This window comes from Elephas maximus, chromosome 19 (assembly GCF_024166365.1).
Source record: "Elephas maximus indicus isolate mEleMax1 chromosome 19, mEleMax1 primary haplotype, whole genome shotgun sequence".
NCBI classification, from domain to species: domain Eukaryota; kingdom Metazoa; phylum Chordata; class Mammalia; order Proboscidea; family Elephantidae; genus Elephas; species Elephas maximus.
The window spans coordinates 51,761,694-51,782,021 of NC_064837.1; the positions used below are offsets into that span (position 1 = coordinate 51,761,694).

Genomic DNA, 20,328 nt, shown 5'->3' on the forward strand with positions numbered 1-20,328 from the left:
TGGGAATCCAAGTGTCCATCAACAGGGACTGGCTGAATGAATTATGATACATCTATACAATGGAAAAACAGGTAGCTGCAAAGACAGTGATTGGTACTCTCTACGTGCAACCTCCAACAGACATTGTTAAATCAAAAAGGCAACAATAAATAAGGTGCAGGACAGGCTATACAGCATACTACCTTTGTGTAAGAGAGACAGAAAATCGAGTCATCAAATATTAGTTTGTATTTGCACAAAGAAACTCTGGAAGGATAGAGAAAGAATAAAAGTGGTGACTTTTGAGTTGATGGCAAACAGGGAATGGAAGCAGGAGTGTGTGCATGTGAGTTTTTTTACTATATACTTCTTTATATTGTTTTCATTTGATTTTTTTAACCATATAAATGTATTACCTAGTTAAATTTTTTTTCAAAGCAAGATGGAGCTGCTAGAATACGCACTGAACAAAACTTGTTCAAAAAATAAGAACCCTTAAGGAGACTCCAGACTACAAACCCACTGCTGTTGAGTTGACCCAGTAAAACCCAAAAGAAGGATTGCTTTTGAACTTAAAAAATACATCATTATATGAATTGAAGGAGAAGATATTCACTTTTGAGATTCAAATTTGTGGCTGGCAAGATCAAATGGAAGAAATATCTCAAACCTCAGAGAGAAAGTAAATATGCATAGAAATAAACAGAGAAAATATAAAAAACTGGGAGGACTGATTCAGGAGACCTAACAGGAGTTACCAAAGCAGAGGAAGGGAAAACAAAACAATATTCAAGCAACAAATTTCTCTAAGCTGAAAACGGTATGAGTCTACAGACACGCAAGATTCTGTGAGTTCCAGATGGAAATGCTAGGAAAAAGAACACCCATTTAAGCACATCCTATAGAATATGTATTTGATTAGGAATCCCAGGAAAGAGGGAATCAGTAGCCTGATCAAACCAGAAAAGAAAAAAGAAAAAGAAAGATACAACAAAGTAAGCCCATAAATGCAAGATATGCTGGAAGTAATAAAATCAAATACAGTTTAGGAGTTGTTAAACTAAATGGGAGCAGATTGAATTCTCCCATTAAAAGACATTAGTCAGCTCGGGTTTAAAAATACAGTGATACGATATATCCCATTATATATTTCATTAATAGAATGCATGCTGGATCACTGAGTGTGTCTGAATTGAGTGTGCCCTCTGGACTGGTGGGATACATATGTCCCCCTGACTATGGGGGGTGGACAGGATTTGTGTAATGCATATGTCCCATTGGCCACTGGGGCACACATGTCCCTGTGGACTCATGTGAAAGTTACTGGCACACATATGACCCAACAGGATGCACCACCTCATAAATACCCTGCAAAAATAGTAATGTGCAGTATACACCCATTTCTTCTGCTTCAAAGTTATACAAGTCTCTTCCTGACAGCTGTACACACTGTTAGTGGGAAATCAGCTTCCCAATAAACCCGAAAGGCAGGAAGTATAGGTGGGACATATATGTCCCACTGGTTGTGAAAGGGATACACAAGAAATATGCTTTTAGAAAAGTGATAATGGTTGAAGATACAAAGATGACAAGAGATATCAGGCAAAATACAATAAAAAAAATACTGGCCAGCTAATAACGGACAGGAATTTAAGATCAAAAGTGCTAAATAGAATAAAGAGGACACCACATAATGATACAAAGACACAATTTGTGATGACAAAACAGTCAAAATCTGTATCTCCCAATAGCATTGCAGTTAAATATGAAAAGCAAAAACTATTAAAAGTACAAGAAGAACTTTATAGACAGAATTTGAATGGGAGGTTTAATACAAAGTAAAAGACTTAAAAAAAAAAAAAAGGACACAGAGGAAAATGCAAGTTTGAATAATATAATCAAAAAACTTAATCTGATAAATATGGAAACTTATATCCCTTAAACAGAAAATAGAGTTATCCTCCATTTTCAAAAGTTCGCTTTAACCCACTTCGGTTTTATGAAAAGCCTACATTAGTACTTGTTTTCAGTAACGAAAAGAAATCTGAAGAGGATTTTTGCTTTTACAAAAAAAAGCGAAAAGTGGAAATAGCATTAACCGTTTGTTTTAACAGTGAGCCGTTAAAGGGGCAGCGTACACCCTGAGCAGCGAGAGTGGCGACGCCAAGCTCCTTCTCCAGTAACTACACTCAGCATCTCAGCATCAAGTTGCCATAGCTTTTGAACTGTGTCCTTGAGCATCTGTGCTATATCTTGATTTATTCTGTGTGTCGTTAGCAAGATATATCCCAAGGTATCAGAAAAGCCTAAGAGAGCTGGTAAGAGTGTTATGCTTAGCATAAAACTGGACATAGGTTATTTTTTGGGTCTGGAAATGCTCAAAGTTTTTCCAATATAAATTAATGGTGATTGCTTCTTTGCTTTATGCTATTTTGGCTTATGAAAGGTGTCTTAGGCTGGGTTCTCTAAAGAAGCAAAACCAGTAAAGGGTTTATATCAAGGAGATGGCTCACACAACTGTAGAGGATGGAACGGCCCACATCTGTGGATCAGGATAGAGGCTTCTCTTGATTCAGGCAGCCGCAGGGGCTGGAAAACCTAGATCAGTAGGTCAGAGAGCAGGGCTCCCACTCTCAGGCTGTGAAGAGCAATGAATCCCAAGGTCTGCAGATAAGCTGGTAGCTCAAGTCCCAAAAGCCGGAGGTCAGACAAACAGGAGGCAGCCACAGGACCCAGAGTGAGCAAAAAGCCAGAACATCTGCTTTTATTTGGATCCAGGCCACACCCCCAAGGAAATTGATTGGTACTCACAGCAGATCCCATCATGGGAGTGATCACATAAAAACACCAAGACTCATAGCCCAGCCAAGCTGACACACAATCTTAACCATCACAAAAGGTTTCATAGGAACGCTCTACTTTTGGGTTGCAGGTGGCACCTGTATACATTTTTTCTATGTCTATGAAAAACAGCAAAATCATTTACTTGGCCACAAAAAAATCCATAGTACATTTTAAAAGTGAAGATTTTGCACATGTAGAGAAAATGAATGATTTCTTGGTAAGATAAATTGCCAAAATTAACTAGAAAAGTAGTAGAAAACTTGAAAAGACTACCACTGATGAGAAAAGATCTGCCACTGAAAAAACACCAGGTACAGAGGGTTTCACAGGAGGCTAAATTGTAGAAATCTTTAGGATTCACCTCTGACATCACCTTTCTCCTCCAGGAGGCATTCCCAGATTTCCCTCTCCCCAGTCAAGATCTTGGGAGGGGAGCTCCTCCAAAGTGCTCCTAAAGAGCACCTGGCAGACACATCTGCCCATCATAACTGGCGGTTTGCTTGCCAGTCTCTCTTCCTGAGCAGTAAGCTACCTGACCACCAAGGTAGAGGCAAAGACCATGCCTGATTTTCCATTGCCTCCCCAGTGCCCAGTATAACAGCTGCCATTTATTGAATAAATGAATATGTTAAATGAATAAAGCAGAACCTGAAACTGTCAATACACTGTGATGCCCCATGTTTGTAACACTCCCCGATACATCAGCATAGACAGTAAAGACTAATGGATGGGACAAAACCGAATTGCTAACAGTAATCAGGCTGAAATTTGCCCCTATTATTTAAATATTTGCAATTGGGGTTAAACTATGTTTATGGAGGGGAAATAGCAATTTGCACATTCAAACAAGGCTGAAAGTATTCTAATTGTGTAGACAAGGAAGAAGATGGCTAGAAGGATCTGGAAGCAGGGTCCCTTCTGCTTTCTCTCTTGGACCCAAGTCAACCCACCCTCCAGGGCAAACAGAGACCTACTCAGGGACCCCTGACCCTTTAACTTCTATGCCTTACAGTGGATCCCCAGCTGAGGGGTGGGGAAGATGTAGTGTGGAGGCCCAAAGGAGCCCTAAGCCTGAGCTAGATAGAAGGTTCTGCAGGTCTCCCCTTGCCCAAGAAGCAGCTCTGGAAATCCCCTGAACATCAGAATTCTTCCTCAATTTGGAAACAGAGCCTCCCCAATCTTAACAAGAGCTCCTGGGCCCCTGGGTCCCAGAGCACCAGCCCTGGCAGCCCCATGTCAACCCTCAGCAACTGTCCCATAGCCCCTCAGCATAGGTCCAGCTCCTAATCCCCCCAACACCTGGCATGGAACCTGACCATATTCCTAGTCATCATCCATTCGTCGGTCATAATCACAGACTTTCTGTGCCCCAGGGCCTGGCACTGACCACCCATTACGGCTGGCATTCAAGACTGACTGTTAGTCTCCTCCCACTACTAGACAGGCAGCTCCAGGAAGAGTAGAGAAAATAGATCTAGAGTGAGGCCGACTGCTAGGATCTGCAGCAGGCAGGAAGGAAGTGGGGCGGCAGGTGGGCTTGCCACGGGCCCATCTCAGGAGACCCAGGGGCTAAAGGGAACAGGACACCAAGAGGTGAATAAGGAGGTCCAGGCTCCAGGGAGATTGCCCAGAGGACAGGGCAGACTTCCAGACTGCAGGGGAAGGGCAGCTGCTCCTTTGGCCTCTGGAAGGATGGGTGTGGAGGGCTCTCAGTGGCCAGGAATGTGGGGTGAGGATGGGAGGGGGATACCCAAGAACCTGCTCTCTCACAAGCCAGGTCATAGGCTGGGCAGCAGGACTCCTGGGCCAGCCTGGGGCTGCAGGTGAGTCATGGGGAGGGAAACGTCATACTAGGTGTGAGGGAAACCAGCTAGGGCACCCCTAGGGCGGCTGCTGTAGCTGGGAGGTTGGGGGGAGTTGTTGGGAGGAGGGACTATGGGCAAAGGGACTCACTGGACCCTCACCTTGGCCTTGCCTCCCTCTGCTCTTCCCAAACCCTTTCCAAAGGGCCCCTGGCGGGCCTGGAAGGTGGGTAGGTAGCAGGGCACCACGGGCTGCCCTTGGAGTTTGTCCCAGGAAGTCATACCAGCCCTCAGATCCCAGGGGAGGGAAGGGGCAGCTCGCAGCACAGCGGGACTTCCCTGGTTGGGTTTTAGGAAGGGTGCAGGGAGGAGCTAGGTGGGAAGTGGGCAAGAAATGGGAGAGAGTGAGAAAACCGCCTTGGTGAGCACCCTCTTCCCTTGAGCTCCCAATCCCAAGGCAAGGGCCACTTACAGTTTGAAGGAGGAGGCATGAGTGCCCTGGGGCTCCTTCCAGCCCCACTCCTGGCCAGGCCGCACCTTGGAGTTCCCCCGCTCAGGTGAGGTACCTCCTCAGCTGTTTGCATAAGAAGTTGCAGCAGCTGGCCAGGTGTAACTCTTTCCTCCCTGAGGCCAACTTCCTGGCAGCAGGCCATCCAGCCCAGCTCCCTCAGGCCTGGGCCTTCCTGCCTCTGAGGCCAAGGGTCGAGAGAGAGGTGGCCACACCCTTTAGGATGGCCCTCGCCCAGGGGTGGGACCCGCAAACACAAGGGAGGAGTCTCAGTGGCCCTTCATTGCACTTATTTTTGCCTGGCTTCCCTGGGCTCCGAGAGCTGCCTCCCTGGGGAAGCCCTCCTGGCTTACCTCCCCTTCTCTTTCTCCTCAGAAATATTTGCTTCTGCCTTCTTCTGGGATGCCTAATCCTCCAACTACACCCTCAGCTGCACATAGTGAGGTCGGGGTTTGAAATTCAGGTTCCCCTCCCTGCAATCCATCCCACGGGGCTGGGCACGCAGAGCGGGTCAGAGAAGTCAGCACTGTTTACCTCAAGCTTGCATTGTCCTCGCTGGGGGGACATGGCCAAGCCTGAAGGCCATCCAGCTGAGACTGAGTCTAGTGGCCAGAGTACTGAATTGGGAGTCAGGAGTCCTTGGACCAAGCTGGACCTCCTGGTTGTGTGACCGTGGGCCAGTAGCCAAACCTCTCTGAGCTTCTGCTTACCCTCAAGTCTTTCAAGCTGCAGGAAGGATGAGATTAACCTTCGTGTACAAGCTCTGAGAGACCATCAGACCATTAGTCCCCTGACATTAGATCATGTCATGTTGTCCCACATTTTTGTGTCCCTGGGGTCCAGCACGGGGACCAGCACATACCAGGAGCAAATGGCAAGGCTGTAGAAGACCATACAGTATAGAGGCTCATTTCTCCTGGTGGGGGGGGGGGCGCTGCTGCTGTCAAATGGCCTACCCTGAGCTAATGCCCTGGGAGACGGGCCGCCCCAGTTCACTCCCCCCACCCTCAGCAGTCTTTCATGCTGCCCAGCCTCTCCCCTTGTCCAGTTGTTCATCGACTGGACACTGCCTCCATCTTCCTCCAGGACACCCACCCACCCTCCCCAGCGACGCGTGCCCCTGCTTTGAGGAAGCAGGTCCTTTCCCCTCTGCCCTGGGCCCCTCCCTCAGTCCTTCCTCCTCGGAATCTCAGCTTTGGAATCTCAGCACATCAACTACCTCCCCACCAACCCCCCACCTCTGCCATTCCACCCCCCCCACCCCCGTCATCCTCTCCTCCCTGTCTTCCTGCCCTGCCCATCCACTTAGTCTGGGTCTCTGCCTTCCATCTTCCACCCTCCTCTGCCCACATTCTTGAGAGTTGTCCACACTCTCAAATCCACATCCTGACCATCGCTGCTCTCTGACCCACTGCCATCTGCCCTCAGCAACCCCTCCTTGATCAGCCCTGATAAGATGGCCACTGACCTTCTGGTGGCCACATCAGTTAAGTGTTTCAAGGCCCTTATCTACATCTGACCTTCTGGTAACCCTTGTGGACACTATTCCTCAGCTTCTGGGCCTGAGCTCAGCTGCTTTTCCTCCATGCTCCCTGGCTGTTCCTCCCTCACGGGCTCCTCTTTCCTCCTGTCACCCAAATGCGGTGGCCCTGGGCCATCTCAGGCGCCCTCGTTCCCACCATCTACACTTTCTCAGACCATCACAAGCGGAAGGCCTCATCCTGAACAGCAGACCTCTCTACCCAACTGTCTCTTGGGATTCTTGGATAGAGGGTCCTGCAGGTCTCCCCTTACCCAGGAAGTAGCTCTGGAAATCCCAACACCAGAGTCCTTGGAAGGCAAGAAGGAACCAACGTCTGCCCAGGTGAAAACTGGGAAGCTAGAGCTCATCCTGATTCTCCTCCCCACCCCACCCCACCCCACCCCTGGGCCCATCCCATTGGGCACCAGGTCCCACTAAGTCCACCTACTAAACCTCCCATGTGCCCAGAAAACCTGGCTGTTGAAAGCCCCTGGCTGTTTTTGCAGGCCCAGCCACAGGGGTCTTTTCTCAGCCCCACTCCCTTCTCTTCTAAAAGCCTTCCAATGACTGCAGGATAAAGTCCAAATTCCTGGTGAGGGCCCACAAGGCCCTGCTTGGCCGGGTGCCGCCCACTCCTTGCCCCTTTCCACACAGGCACCCTGGCTTCAGCTGCATGGGGGTGGGGTGGGGGTGGGACCACAGGACCCCAAACATGCTGCCCCCTTTCACACCTCCACCTCTGCCTGTGCTCCATGGCACCTCGAGTGTAGCTCAACCACAGAGCGCCTGTGCCAAGCCAGACTGAGGCATCTGTCCCCTCCCTCCTCCTTCCCCCCCTCCGCCCCACCCCACCTCCCCTCCCAGTGGTGTGCTCTCAGGGCATTCATTGGCTGTAATCTTGGGATCCGAAGGGTCACATGATGCTTGGCAGATGTCCACTCAATTCATGCTGAATGGATGACAGAAGGACTAGGAAGAGTGGAGAGGAAGGGGAGGGCCTGCTTCTCCTGCCTCCTCTGAGGAGAAAACAGGCAGGCTCACCTTTCAGGAAGTTCCTTCCCTAAGGGCTACCTTGAACAACTAGGAGTAGGGGTGGTTCTTTCTTCCCAGGGAGAACCAACTACCTGCTCCTGGGCTTTGTTGGCAGGGGCAGTGGGAATGGAGTGTCAGGGAGACCCACAGCTGACACTTAAATAAAGCACTGTCACAGTGTGATCTGTTATACTCATTACACAGGTGGGGAGGCAGGACCAGAGATGCTGAGCGACTTGTCCAGGTCACACAGTAAATTAGGACTGGAAGTGGGACAAGGCAGCAGCCTCGCCACCCAATACCCAGGTAGGTCTCTGGCAGACGTCCCAGTACCTCCCTGAGCAAGCACCCCACCATCACCATCACCTCTGCCCTCCGCCCTCCTCAATGTAGGAGCCAGAGCTGAAGGAAGCAGGGAGAAGATAACACAAGGAAGGGAAGGGACTCCGTCTTCAGCCAGGGTGATTTCTCAGGAGGGGCCAGGTCTATAGGTCTCCCACTCAGACCTGTAGAGCCCCAGCTCATGGGTAAGGGGCCTGCTGCCCTCACCCCACGTCTACACACATTTCCGGTGCGCATGCTATGGGCCAGGCCCTGAGACAGGTGCGGGGGTTCAGGGGACAAGGCCAGTCTCCACCAGCGAGGAGTACACCTCGACTGGCAGACAGACTCTCCCACCATTACGAACAGAATGCGGAGAGGCTTCTGAGCGCGCTGCCAGGAGCCTGCCCCGGAAACGGAGGGGTGCTGGGGAAGGAGTTCTGGCATCCAGCCACCTATCCCAGAGAAGCTGCCCAGCCGGTTGGCGGGGACACTGGGCACAAGGAGCTGCCCTCGTCCCCGTTCCCACCCGCGGGGTGCTGCTCTCCCCATTGGCCACAAGGGGGCGGGCTATCCCCTGCAGAAACTGGGGCAAAGGTGGCGCAGTCTCGGAGGAAAGGATACACTAAGGGGAACCAAGCCAGTCTTGTAGGACCGCCTACTACGTGCCAAATGCTTCCACGGCTCAGCTCATTATAAGGCTCACAACGTCCCTAATCTTTAGGTATTGTCCTGCGTTTACACGAGGACACTGAAGCTGGGGGACTTAAGTCGTTTAGTAGCCTTTGGCAGGTGACTCAATGGAGAATCCTTGTAGCCTCAAAAGAGTCCGTGGCTGGTGCAAACGTTAACGCACCGCTGCTACCCGAAAGGTTGGATGTTTGAGTCCGCTCAGAGGCATTAGAAGAAAGGCCTGAGGGTCTACTTCCGAAAAATCAGCTACTGAAAACCCCAAGGAGCACGGTTCTACTCTGACACACACATGGGGTGGCCGTGAACTGGAGTCCACTTGATGGCAGCTGAAGAAGAATAGCCTCAAAACCTGAACTCTTTGCACTATAACAGGGCAGGAAGACCAGGCGGCTTGCGAGTAGGGGCCATGTCTCATTTGTCCCAGCAACCTGGCCTCGGTCCTGGCATGTGGCCGGCAACAGTGCTTGTTGTAATGTCATCAAGTTCAAAGAAAGAAATCAGAGACCCACAAACGTCAGAGGCCGCTTTCTCGTCCACCCGTTCTTTGGGCTAAAGAAGAAACTGAGACCCCAAGAGAGGAAGTGAATTGCTCAGAATTAAACAGCTGGTGGCAGATAGCAGAACCGGGTCTGCGCAACTTTTTTCCTTAGGCTGCCTCTCCCTGAAAAGTTCCAAAAGTTCAAGAACTTAGGGCCACCCCAATGATTCTGAGAATGTAAGAGGGTTTTAAAACATGCTCTAGTTTTGATTTCTCAAATTAACATGACTGGAATCTGAAGATGAAAACATCTCTTATCGTACTGGACTTCATTCTGAAACAAAGCCATCAAAAGTTAAAAAAAAAAAAAAAAAAGGAACTGAAATGTTGGAAGCAGCCAAAAAGAGAAGCAGACCCTGACTTTCACATTCATCATCTCACCTGAGTCCCCACAGTCCTGTGAGAAAGGCCAGGCAGGTAGAGCTGGCCATAGTCCCCAGCCCCTTATTCCATGTCCAGATGCATTTGGAATACAGACTGGTTCAGACTTCAGAAAGGTAGTAAGGTGCATATACCTACCCTGTGCCATGTGATGCTCTGGCTGGGCTCGGGGCAGCATCCTGTAATTACACTCATTTGCATTTCTGCACCCCCACTCATTTGTCAGTTTGTCATACGGTGGTGGCTTGTGTGTTGCTATGATGCTGGAAGCTATGCCACTGGTATTTCAAATAACAATAGAGTCACCTATGGTGGACAGGTTTCACTGGAGCTTCCAGACTAAGAAAGACTAGAAAGAAAGGCCTGGTGATCGACTTCCAAAATTTAACCAATGAAAGCCCTATGGATTACAACAGACTATTGTCCAATATTAGGCTGGAAGATGAGCCCCTAGGTTGAAAAGCACTAAAAATACACAGTGGCCGTAACAATGGACTCCAGCATACCAACCATAGTGAAAATGGGGCAGGGCCAGGCAACTTTCAGTTCTGTTTCTACATGGGGTCTCCGTGAGCTGGACCTGACTCACGTGAAGCTAACAAAAGCATTTCTGCAGCAAAACATGAATATTCATAATAAGTGGAATAAATAAAGACAATCCATGGCACGCAGGGAGCTCTGGTGGTTCAGCGGTTGAGCGCTCTACTGCTAACGGAAAGGGTCGGCGGCTCAAACCTACCAGGCGCTCTTCGGAGGAAAGATGTGACAGTCTGTTTCCATAAAGATTACGGCCTAGAAAACCCTATGGGGGCAGTTCTGCTCTGTCCTATAGGGTCGCTATGAGTCGGAATCAACTCGACAGCAACGGGTTTGGGTATCAAGGGCATCACAACAGTTCAAGTCAAATTTTGCCACCAATTGAGTTACAAAAAACCTGTGGCTTCCCAGAGTTTTGGCATTTTGGAAATGCATTATCTGCGTTGAGAGTCTGTACCATGCTGGTTTTGTGGCTGAGGAACGTGAGGCTCGGTACCCTGTGTTAAGGAACTGGTCCAGTAGACACTGGGTGTCAAGCCCGACACGAAGCAGGTCTCCTTGCACCTGGCTCCGAGAGAAAGCAGCCGCCTACTCCTCACGGGGTAACGTACCTGGTCCGGGCGCTCCTCCCGCGGCGAGCCACGCACGTCCTGGATGGCCTTGCTGATGTTCTCTGAGCCACTGCGCGCCAGGGGCCGCGGGCACACCCAGGAGCCCGCCACGCTGCAGGCCTTGAAGCTGCCGGCGCTCCCGAGGAGGCCGGCAGGGGGCACAGCGGCGCGCGCCAGGTCGTCCAGGGACTGCGCGGGCCGCACCGGCGCAGCGGGCCGCAAGTACAGGCAGGCAGGCAGGCCCGGCGCCAGGCTGTTGCGCTGAGCCAAGGCGCCGCGCCGCGCTGGGCCGCACAGGGAGCCCGCGCGGCGCGGTGGCTCGGCGGGGGCGCCGTCGGGGCCTGAAGGCGTCGGCGCGCTCACGAACCGGTAGTCGTAGGCGAGCGGCTCTGGGGCTGTCTGGCCCGGGCGGGGCGTTGGCAGTGGCAGTGGCGGAGGAGCCGCGGGGCCGTCGAGCGCGGGTAGCTCACGCACGTACTGCGCGGGCAGGTAGAAGGGGCGGCCGCCGGGCTCGCGCCGCACGTGCCACCAGTGCTCCGTACTGCGGCGCAGCAGCTGGTAGCGCTCGTTGGGCTGGATGGCGACGCGGCGCCCATCCTTGGCTGTGTACTCAAAGGGGTGCTCCACCAACACGTACACGTCCCCCTCGACGTCCGCCGCCATCGCGGCCTCGGCGCTTCCCTGCGGGCAACAAGGTGGGGCGGGGTAGGGGAGGACATGGAGGTCAAGGCTGCGGAGCAGGGAAGAGCACCGCAGAGGGTGGGAGGAGGCTTGGGTTCGAATCCAGATCCTGGACTTAACCTGTGTGCCCGGGGCTCAGTTTAAAAAATAAAAAAAAAAAAATTTTTTTTAAATTGGGGGGCTCGAACAAGAAAATCTCTAAGGCTCCCGTTCTTACACTCCATGATGGACTAACAACCACCCCCTCATTCCGTGGCGTTGCTTATGGGAGTGGAGCCTCGCTTCTGTCCCGTGGCCGGAAGGTTGGGGGTAATACTGCTCCAGCTGTACTGCCAGGGAGGCTTTGGCTCAAAGAGTTGGGGTGATCCACACCACCGTTGCCTAAAAACTGACTGGGCCTCAGTGTCCCCGTCTGTAAAATGGAAAGAACTGCCCATTTCCTGCAGCTCCGGCCGCCGGCCGGATCCCGCCTCCTCCAGTTCGCAGGGAGTCCGCGGACCGTCCCGCAGCGCCCCCTCCCGCCAGGAGTCTGAGGACGCAACCTCAGAGATTCCCCTGCCCGGCTTAGTCCCAGGGTCAGGGCGGCAGGACTGCGTCTGCCAAGGCGGGGAAACCGGTTCTCTCGGTTTCTCCTTCGCTACCTAGCAGCCTCGCCGCATACGTGAACCCAGTGCCCAGCCCGCCCAGCCCAGCCCGCGCTGTCTCTGCTCTCTAGCTTCCACCTCCGCTCCCAGCCTGCCCAGTAATGCCTACATGTCCCATGAGAGTGACCCCCAGAAAATGGACTTTGTGACAGTGACTACCCATGCAGTGACACCCCTCTCCCTCTCCCCCCAAAAATCAAACCCACTGCCGTCGAGTCAATTCCGACTCATAGCGACCCCCAGGACCCTCCAAAACTCTCCTGCAGTGAACACAAGTCCCCCCACTCCCAGGCTGCCCCAGCCCGGCTCCTAGCGGATCGGGGGAGGGGACAGAGCCTCACTGTAAATCTGCCTGCGTCGCAATCAAAGCGAGGAGTCGGTGTCCTCCCCCGGAAGTGGCTGTCACTTCAAGCTCTTACACTTGACCACACCTTCTCCTGTCCCAGAAGGTTGCCAGGGACCAGCAGCCCAAAGCCCGGGCGCCTGCGGAAGCTGAGGGATCCCAGGAACGGGGTCGGGGCGCATAGTGATCCCTCTCCACTCTTTCTCAAGCTTTCCTCGATGCGGGGAAGGGGTGTAAACCGAGTCACTGCGCACACTGGGCTCCGGCGGTGGGATCAGTGAGGGGCCCAGAGCTGAGCCAACAAGTCCCAAGGGAGAGGACACCCCCTCACACCACCTCATCCGGGACTCCCGGCCGCGCACTCACTTGGGCACGGCCGGCCTCAGGGCTCCCATGAGCTGGGTGGGCGGAGCTGGCGGGTGGATGCAGGTTAGGTCCCTATCATCTCCCTGGGCTGGACTTCCAAGGGCAAGGCTGAGAGATCACCGGGACCGGGAGCTGGGGAGGGGAGCAAAGAGGGAGAGGGACGCTCAGGAGGGACCCGGCTGCCCCGGATTTCCAAAGTAGCTGTGTCTGGGAGAGGCCAGGAGGGGCCGAATGCTACTGCCTGGGCCCGTGGGGACGCTGGGGGCGGGGCACCGAGAGGAGACGCAGGGGAGGGGGCACGGGCTTGAGGGGCGGGAGGGATTTGCTCCCTTGCAGTCCCCGCGCCCTGGGCGGGCAGCGCCGGGACACCCCGCGGGGCTCCACCCCAATCCGAGTGAAGCTGTCCGTGCTGTGAATCTCCAACTCCAAGCCCTCTCCAGCCTACTGCAGCACCACCCGCTCCGGTCCACCTCCTCTCTCCGCAGGCCCTTTCCTGGCGCAGTCGCGCCGGGCCTAGAAAAAGTCGGAGCTGGGTTCCCACGGCAGGGATGCCAACCGAGAGCGGTGTCCCGCAGTGGGCGAGAAGGGGACCCGGACCCCAGCTTCTTCCCCGACACTTGGGGGCGAAGAGAAGGGGAGGGATGGGGGAGCGAGGAGGCTTCCGGAGCGCAAGGACCGACGCGTCGTCAGGAGGTGCCCTGCGTCCACTGCCCGGGGCGCCGCGACTCACAGCGGCGCCACCGCCTGGGTCTGCGCTGGGGGCCGAGGCCTGTGCCCCTCCCGCCCCCAGCCCTGGGGCAGCCCTGGGCTCCCCGCTACCCAGACTGATCTGTCCCGCAGCTCCACTCCTGGGCCCGCGCAGCTCCCGCCCTAGCGTTGCGCGCAGGGGAGAGGGGAGGGCGGCGGCCACCTGCGCCCCCCTTACAGACCCTCGGTATGGCTCTGCCCCTCCCGCCCGGCCCTGCACCTCGGGGCACCGGCTCGCCGGCCTTCAGCCTCGCTTCCACTTGCCCCGGCGGGCGCGTGTGGACTCGCGTCCGGCTCTCCTTCCTCGGCTGCCCGGCGCCCGCGCTGCCGGGTTTCCTGTTCAACAATATAGCGAAGGAGGCACCGGCGGAGAGCGACCGGCAGAACTTCCTCCCGGGCTGGGGCTGGGCTGCGGCTGCGAGAGACAATCCCCGGTGTCCCGGCTTCCTGTCCCCTCTGGGCCGGGCCAGCGCCCAAGGAGCGGAGACGCCACCCCTTCCCCCTGCACCTCCCGGGATCCTAGACCACACCTGGCTGTCTCCCGGGAGGAGGAGGCAGCAGAGCAAGGATGGCGGATGAGGAGGGCGGGAGTCTCCCCACCAACTTTTCCTGACCAGATTCACTCCCTCCGCGCCCCGCTTCCGTTTTCCCTGTGGGGGAGGTGGTTGCCCTTTCATCTGTCCTGCGTGTAAGCTCAGAGCAACCCCTGGAGGCCAGGATCTTGAGTCCAGCCCTAGGGCCCTATGCCTAGTAGGCTTATCTTCCGGAATCTTTTGCCTCTCTGGGGGAGGCAGCCTCCGTCCCCTTTGACTTGAGCTTCCACTCCCTGCAGACATTGGCAAGCCCCAGCCCCTGTGGTCCCTTACTCTGAGGGCCCTCAAGGAACGATTAATTGCCCCAGGCCTTGGCCCCTCCAGACACCACTTTCTCCACCTCCTGAGGGCTGAGGGTTTAGTTGGCACCTGAGTCTGGCCACCTGCTACCCTCAACTCCACCTCCATGCCTTTGCTCCTGCTAGGCTTTGCTCACAAGTGATTCCATTTTGTGCCAATTATTTGAGTGTGCCTGAGGCCTGGTGGCATCCTGGGCTCCTCCAGGGCAGGCACCTGGCAGAATTCAGCATTCATATCCCTGGTGCCTGGCATGCTTAGAAAAGAGTGGCTGGATGAATCGCCTTGAGGTCCCTCCCCACTGGTCCCAAAGTTACCCAGCAAGCCAGGCAGGGTGACACTGGCTGATAGTGGTTAGGGTCCTTGCCGGGGGTCAGACAGGTCTCAGGCCTAGCTCTACCACTTGCTGGCCTTGGGACCTGGGGAGATTTGCCTTATCTCTGCATCTCAGTTTTCTTTCCTTTGAACTGAGGGTAGTAACACCTACTTTATATCACTGTTGGGAAGATGAGATGTGCTTGATTAGCACAATGCCTAACACATAGGAAATTCAATGTATTAGTTATTATTATCACTACTTTTATCATGAGATGAACCTTCCCCCTCTCTGGGTTTGGACTGAGGTCTTCAAGCCTCCCCTTCTTCTTTACGGCGAGAGGGAACCAGGTGCCCCAGAGGCATACTGGAGGACGGAGGGGCTGACGCAAATGCAAAGCAGCACCCAGGACACACGCCCCTGGCCCTCTACTGGGCCTATTTCCCCCCCAGTCCTCACACCCTTCTCCTCTTCTCCAGACCCCTCCACCTACTGCCCCTGAAGGGAGGCAAAGCTGGGCTCACGGGATGGGCAGAGGGTGCTCCCTAGCAAGCTGGGAGGACCCTCCAGGGACAGTAAACACTGACCAGGGCCCTGCAACTTGATTTCCCTGTGGCTTAGTCTAACTTCCTTCTCCTGTGACAATGATGGCTCCGGTGGGCTTCCCCTGGAAATTCAGGGGAAGGTCAACAGCCAAGTAAAGGCCACTTGGGGCCCTAAAGCCATGCACCCTGAACCACGGGCCCTGCTCAAGCAGCCTGGCTTTCTGAAGCCCCCTCTCTCCTTCATAACCCCGTGAGAAATTCAGTCCTGAAGCTTCTCATGTCCCAGTGTCAGGAGGCTATGCTATGACATTTAACACCCAGGAAAAACAACGTTTTTGTGTGGCATTTCAGGCATCAGCTTCAGTTGTTACCTATGAGCTTCTGTGAGTAAACCTCCCAAAGCCCCGTAACCTTCTCATCTGTGCTCACTCCTGGCACACAAGCCCCGCCTTCAGGTTTTTACTCCCGACCTCTGAGCGCTCCGCTGTGCCCAGGGACTGACCACTGGGGCAGGGGGAGCCCTATCACAGACGGTAACAGGTGACAGATGGCCCGTGGTCTTCCCTCAATCAGTGGCAGCATTAGGATTCAGAAGCAAAACCAGAGATTAGAAAGATCAGGTCTTTACTGCAAAATCATTCAAAAATCCCATGGCAGCAGTTCCTTCAATGCATTGCAAAACACTTTTCGGGGCCGAAGCCCGCTCAGGAGTGACAGTTTATTGCATAAAATAACATCTTTTAAAAGAGTGTGGGCACTACTGAGGTTCACACCAGCTTTCCACTGGAGGCCAGCGAGCAAAGGTCATTAGCGCTAGCAGCTTTTTGGTAATGGGGAGGGGGTGAGCCCTAATGCTAATAATCCCCAGGATGGGAGAAAGCCCCACCAACCCAGGTGAGCTCTGCCAGGGCCTCACTCCTGCTGCCTGAGGGCACCTGCCAGGATAGACTCACAAGGCCTGAGAAAACAGGGCCAGGTTCAGGCGGTGCTGCCTACCCCAGCCTGGGCTCCTGCCCACTCAGGCTTCTGGAACAGCTACGACTCTGACCAAGCTGTGCCTGTGGTGGGGCATGAATGCTGGCTACAGGGGTTGGGGGTTAGGGTCCTTTCTGGTTTAGAGGCTTTGGTGTGTGTGCTGGCACAGGTGTGCACCATCCTTCATGATGGAGGGAGAAGCTGGGTGGCAGCCTCCCTGCTCCACACCTGCTGCAGCCTCCTCTATCCTATTGCACAATGTATCCAGCTCCACAGGGCTGGCCAGGTGACTCAGCAGCTGTATCACCCCAAGGGAGAGGTGGGGTTAGGGTCATCCTTTGACAGTGACAGATGGGATCTCTACCTGAGGCCTCCATTTCCAAGCTGAATGCAGGTTAGATGGCCAGAGGCCCCCGGGGCTGAGAGAGGCCCACTGGGTCCAGGAAAGGTGGGGGAAGGCAGCAAAGAATTCATGCTCAGATGTATCCCCAGCTCCAGGGGCCCAAAAACCGCTTAGAAAACAACTTCAGGCCTCATCCTAACACCAAGACTTCCTCCAAGGCAATGCCCTTCCCATGAAAGTTTCCAGTCTCTGGCAGCGCCCCCTACTGGGCAAGTCCAGCAAAGCTTCGTGAATAATGGCTTAGAAAACTGAAGCTAAGGATCCTTCCACAAGCATAGCTTCTCCCACAGGTCACTGCACACCTTGGCAGTGGGGCTTGCACTCTTCACAGAACGACAGGGTCATGTCACAGTGCAGAGCCTAGCGGCCACGGTGCCCAAGATAAGCCCCTGGCCTGGGCTCCCTGCCCTCTGTGGGCCCAGCCCATCTCCCTGCCCTGACAGCAGTGAGGCAGGTGGGGTGTGTCCCAGGAGCCCACCTAAGGTGGGCCTGGAGCATCTGCAGCAGCACCCCACCCTCTGACTGCCTGTGTGGTGGGATGAGGAGGGCATGGGGGTGAGGGGTGGGCAAGATGAGGCCCCTTCCTTGGAACAAGGAAGGCTCAAAGTGCTGACAGTGCTGGTTTTGAGTAATTTTCCTGCTGGGATCAAGACCCCAGGCTGGGGGGGGGGACATTGGGCAAGGGGAGGGGCTTTTCAGGTGAGGAAGCTGGAATAGGAGGAGGAGAGAGAGAAGAGGGTGGTCGATGGGGCTGACCCGCCCTGCCCCACGGGCATTTTGGCACGTTGCACTAGAGCTCTGTTGCATTTGAGCTCTGGGTGCCCAGCAAGGGCACAGGAAAGGCACCGGGTCCTACCGGCAGTCTCTCTCCCAGCAGTGGCCCGCCTGCCAGCTCCCCACCAGCCATCAGGGAGGGTCTGAGCGGCAACTGCACATCTTGCTCAGGGTGAGAAGGCCTGGACTTCTTGGTGACTTGTGAAGAGTCAAGAATAAAAAATGTTTTCCATTGAAATATGAACGGGGGAAAAAACCCACCTTAAAAAACTAGACCTTTTAATCAGGAATGTGAAATTGAAAACATTCCCTAAAGTCTCGTTTCCACGGTGTTTTCACAGCCCTGATGGAGGTGCTAGGGACAGGGAGGTGAGCCAGGGCCTGGTGAGTGCAGAGGGCCTGGAGGAAGGGCGCATCTGATGGTGTCCCACTTCCTGCAGCAGATGCCCGGGGGGGGGGGGCACCGCTGGGACTTCTGTGGCTTTCTCCAGGAGGCTTATGCTCTGGTTACATCTGACAGTCTCCCTGACAAGGAGAGGTGGCCCCAACACCTGCAGACAGAGTAGCCCAGGCTGATGCGAAACCCAGCTGGAATGGCTGAGCTGCACCCTTGCCCCTGTGGCCTCCAGGGTGGGGACAGGAGGTTGGGATTAGGTGAGAATGCTCTGTTCTTGGTACTTGCGTCGGCGGGCACAGCGGGGGCAGCCCTTCTTCACCACGGCCTGACAGCTCTGATGGAAGACAGTCTTGCACTCGGCACACCTGGGGGAGAGAGCAGCAGATGCTGCTTGTGCCAAATGGGCCGGAGGCCTCCCCTGGGGCCTGGGGCTGGCCAGTGTTGTCCACAGTACCCATAGGAAGGCTGTGCTCTACTCCTCAAGCCAGTGCATGTAGGCAGCACCTCTCCACTCCAGAACAAAAGATCTTAAAATGCTTACTGTGAATGATGCGAACATTCTGATATTCTCTTTCCTAGTTCGTTTTTTTTAAATGCTGTTTGAGACTCACTAAATTGATTTCTTGCCTATGTTTAAAATACTCTGCAGCTTAAAAAACTCAGCCTTAGGCCTGTTCAGGGGCTGATCCTGGCCAGGGGACACCTACTGAAAATGAATCCATGCTCCTACTACTCCAGTTTTCCAGTCCCACTTGGATTCGGGTGAAGGTTTGGTGGATGAATTTTTCCATTTAGAGGCTTCTGAGCTATGCTGTTAAAGGCACTGAGATAAATGAGCAGCAACTGGGGACAAGATGATAATGACAGCAGCAGAGGCAGCAGCAGGTACCATCCACCACGTGCCCACTAGGTGCCAGGCCTCTGCCAACACCCCAGGGCAGTAACTCATTTAATCCTTCCTCAACCCATTCACGGATGACAAAACTGAGGCCCAGGGAGGCCCCCACTCAGAGGGTCTGTGGGGGCCACCTCTGAGTAATCAAATGGATGGCTCAGTAGAGTCCTCTGAGGGCTCGTCCTGTCCCCTGAGCTTCACCAGAGCCAGCCATGTGAGGATGTAGACTACTCTGGACAACCTCCACCACCCTTCAGCACTGACAGAGTGAATATTCAATATGTTCCCGCAAAATGGAACTAGGCCTGCTGCCCTGAACACTTGGGCCAGGCTGTGGGTGTGTTGGGGTATCCCACATACCTGACCGTGGTGTCAAACTCAAAGGGGAAGATGATGTCATGATGGTGGCAAATCTGACAAATGAAGCCACGCTGCGTGCACAGATCGCAGTTGTAGACGTGCTGGGAGGCGAACTCAATCAGGGTCTTGAGGAATCCTTCGTACACGCCCTCTGCGATCTGTGGAGGGTGAGCGCAGGTCACCAGGCCTTTTAGGCAGCAGTGCTGACACTGTCTGCAAAACGGGGCCCACTGCTGCTCATGGCAGGCTGCATGGAGCACGTCAACCCCAAGGCGCCCCTTGGGCAAGAAAACTTCCCTAAATCGGGTTGAGCAGACATCCAGGATTTACAGATGAGACCCAAATACACTGCACCCTCCCCCTTGAGGAAGCAATGTCCCAACTGTCATTCCTGTGGCTCTTTCACCCCTTACCCAGGTCGGGGAGGAGTCCAGATGCAGGGAAGGGGCTGAAGAGACCTGTGATCCTGGGGTTTGCTAGAGGACCTGCTTATTCCAGGGGGCTGGGGGCCTTACCACTGCCCCAGGAAGCTTGGAGCAGACAACAGGAAGACCCATGCTGAGGACAGAGAAGCTGAAGACTGCGCCCCCTCGCCATCTCCCTTTCTAATTCTTCTAGGAACGAGCTCCTTCTAGAGAGGTCGGGGAACGGGGAGAGGGCACCTGATCTTACCTGTTGAAGGTCAGCGATGCTGTACTTGTGGGGGAACTCCAAGAGATAATTCCTGTGGTTGAGCCTTCAAAGAAAACAGAAGAGGCTCCTTAGGAGAGTCACCAAGACCTGGGCCAACCTGTGTTCTATTTGTTTTCATTCCCTCAGCTGCTAACCAAGCTTAAACCCTTCCTGCCTCATACCAGGTTATAGTTAGGAGCACAGAATGCGCTGCCTGGGCTCCGGACCTGGTCTTCCAGGTAACTAGCTGTTGTGACCTTGGTCAAGCTCCTCAGCCTCTCTGAGCCTCAGGTTTCCTCATGTGAGAAATGGAGCTGTTCTGAGGAGAAAACCATTCATTGAAGAATTTGTGGAGCGGTACCTAGCACACAGTGACGAGTGAGAATGAAGAGGAGGAGGATGAACGCTAACACTTGGTGCCAGTGCTGAGCTAAGAGCTTCATGTATCACTCTGGCCTCATAGTCCCGTGAGGGTCGTACTATGTAATCCTCACCTTGGAGAAGGGGAAACAGGCGCCAAACCCAAAAACCAAACCCGTTGCTGTTGAGTCG

The 20,328-nt window shown here is 54.2% G+C and overlaps 2 protein-coding genes across 7 annotated transcripts in view; both read right to left on the reverse strand.

The window, feature by feature from the left end:
* Positions 1-13,848, reverse strand: part of ARHGAP27 (Rho GTPase activating protein 27) — a 48,647-nt gene extending 34,799 nt beyond the window's left edge. The window contains exons 1-2 of one of the 4 annotated variants that reach the window (XM_049858996.1): positions 13,770-13,848; positions 10,769-11,449 (exon numbers count right to left, since the gene is read on the reverse strand). In XM_049858996.1, the coding sequence (XP_049714953.1) occupies positions 10,769-11,431 (663 nt within the window). In that variant the 5' untranslated portion in view covers positions 11,432-11,449; positions 13,770-13,848. Of the gene's footprint in view, positions 1-10,768; positions 11,450-12,434; positions 12,525-12,802; positions 12,892-13,769 lie in introns of those variants that run through there. The other 3 variants (XM_049858995.1, XM_049858994.1, XM_049858998.1) reach the window with 3 other exon arrangements.
* Positions 13,849-15,134: 1,286 nt separating this feature from the next.
* PLEKHM1 (pleckstrin homology and RUN domain containing M1) overlaps positions 15,135-20,328 on the reverse strand; it is a 48,342-nt gene continuing 43,148 nt past the window's right edge. For all 3 annotated transcript variants that reach the window (XM_049858992.1, XM_049858990.1, XM_049858991.1), the window contains exons 10-12: positions 19,777-19,840; positions 19,105-19,262; positions 15,135-18,214 (exon numbers count right to left, since the gene is read on the reverse strand). In XM_049858992.1, the coding sequence (XP_049714949.1) occupies positions 18,103-18,214; positions 19,105-19,262; positions 19,777-19,840 (334 nt within the window). In that variant the 3' untranslated portion in view covers positions 15,135-18,102. The remainder of the gene's footprint in view (positions 18,215-19,104; positions 19,263-19,776; positions 19,841-20,328) is intronic.